At 48.2% G+C, this 2,048-nt stretch overlaps 1 protein-coding gene across 1 annotated transcript in view; it reads left to right on the plus strand.

Moving 5' to 3' along the window:
* The first annotated feature begins 1,271 nt into the window (after positions 1-1,271).
* DCAF5 (DDB1 and CUL4 associated factor 5) overlaps positions 1,272-2,048 on the plus strand; it is a 57,995-nt gene continuing 57,218 nt past the window's right edge. The window contains exon 1 of the mRNA XM_015413315.1: positions 1,272-1,485. Coding sequence (XP_015268801.1) covers positions 1,272-1,485 — 214 coding nt within the window. The remainder of the gene's footprint in view (positions 1,486-2,048) is intronic.

A 2,048-nucleotide genomic window follows, 5' to 3' on the forward strand; every position in this document is an offset into this window, starting at 1 on the left:
ATGTTTACACGTTTTAGTACAAGATTTTAAGCCACTTGTGCAGAATGTTACAAAATAATAGGGATGATTTCATAATTAATTGTGACAAGACAGATTCTACAGTATTCCCTGGTAATCATCTTCAAAGTAGAAATATTTGCCATTTTAAGAAAGGGGAAGAATTCCTTGTAGAAATTTACTGTTTATGAAGGCAGTTATGTACAATTCATATTAATTCTACAGTCAAACTTGTCATTAGCTAGTGTTCTTCCTAGTTAATTTGTCCAGCATTTGTTCCCCATGGAGCTGGTTCTCATCAAATTTGACATGCTGGAATCAATTCTTGAGAAGTTGTTATGGGCTTGAGAAATTCCCCCCCTCCATTGTCTTTTCTTTGGTGATCCAAAACAAAACGACGCTGGTTTCCATTTCACCCACAGGGGACCACCAGAACTCCAGGGACTATCTCAAGAGACGGATTAGAAACCGGGAGTTGTCCAAAGTTAATTCTAACAAGTTTGAAATAGGGCTAGAAGGAGAGCAGGTTAATTTGACAGACAAACTGTATTCCGCCTGCCAATCCTATCCTAGAAAGCACTTTGGTGCTAACTGGGGCCTTGTCAGTTCAAAAGAAACCAAACTCCAGCAAGTAAGTGTTCAACTTCCTAATAACGTGTGTCTTTTAATTATTCTGAAGATCGGCCAGACGGGGGTAGTGTAAATGCAAGTCGGCAGTGCCGGGTTCGCCGTTTTCCTTTCTCGTTCATCTCCTTCTAGCTCCACCCAAAAGAAATCTAGTGCCTTTCCTGCTGTTGCAAGCCCTTAAAATAAAAGTGGATCCGATGACACTTTGATCCCTAGCGGGAGAGGGATGTACTTCCGCAGATTTTTTTTTTTCCTGGTAGGGGTGGGGGGAAGGCGACTGAAAATAAGTTAAGGCACCATTTAAGAAAGGCCTCCGCCTGTAAGCGGGCAAGTTATATAAAAGAGCCCCGTCCCAGCCTCTGGCCCCCCGCTTAACGTTCAGTGGCGGCACAGTAGCCGGCAGAAGCATCGTGTGAAGGGGACAGGCTGCAGCTGTGGATCAGCTGCTGCCGCTGCGAGGCGGGGGAGGAGTTTATAGGGGATCAGGAAGCAACGGAGTGTCTAACACCTCTTCCCTGCGATGGCTGGCTAAAGAGGGGGGGAAATCATCATAACAATAATAAGGGGGGGGAGGCGGAGAGAAGGCAGAGGGAGGGAGTGAGCGGGGGGAGGGCGGCCGGCGGGGAAGTAGCAGCAGCAACAGCGGCATGAGAAGGCGAGCTGGCCTGGGGGGCAACATGAGGTCAGTCGTGGGCTTCTTGTCCCAGAGGGGCTTGCAGGGAGACCCTCTGCTCACCCAGGATTTTCAGAGGAGACGCCTGCGGGGCTGTAGGAATCTCTACAAGAAGGACCTCCTGGGCCACTTCGGCTGTGTCAATGCCATTGAATTCTCCAACAATGGAGGCCAGTGGCTGGTCTCAGGTAAAGCAACCCCCTCCCTCTTCTTCCACCTTCCCTTTATCTCCTACTCCGTCTCCCTCCCACCCCCAACCCCCACCCCCGTCTTTGGGCTCCGTGAACTCGAATCGGCAGGGAATAGTGGCGGCATTAAGTAGGCGTCTTCACACACACTCCTGATGTTTCCCAAATAGAGATCTAAAATGGTTGACAGGTTTTGGGGGGGTTGGTTTGTCCCCACCCCAAATCCTGTTTTATTACCGTCTCCTTTGGGGGAGTGGAAGTTCTGTCTTCATCGTCAGAAAATCACTGATGACTCCGGAGGGCTTAGTTATCTTAATGATGGTAATAATAACTGAAATATCCTCTCCTATATTGTGTCGGAGAGCTTAGAAACAAAATGGATAAAAAAAACCCGTAGGCATCCCGGTGACATCTGGTAAAATAAACGACGCAAGAGATTCTGTGTTCAGTAAATGGATATCTGGGTACACTCTGAGTACGGATTGAAAGGAATCTGGATGTTTATTTGTACCCCTTAGTGGGGGTGGTGGGGGGGAAGAGAGCGGAACGATTATGGGGCGGCG

The sequence above is a fragment of the Gekko japonicus genome, unplaced genomic scaffold (genome assembly GCF_001447785.1).
Source record: "Gekko japonicus isolate JY-2015 unplaced genomic scaffold, Gekko_japonicus_V1.1 scaffold32, whole genome shotgun sequence".
NCBI lineage: Eukaryota > Metazoa > Chordata > Lepidosauria > Squamata > Gekkonidae > Gekko > Gekko japonicus.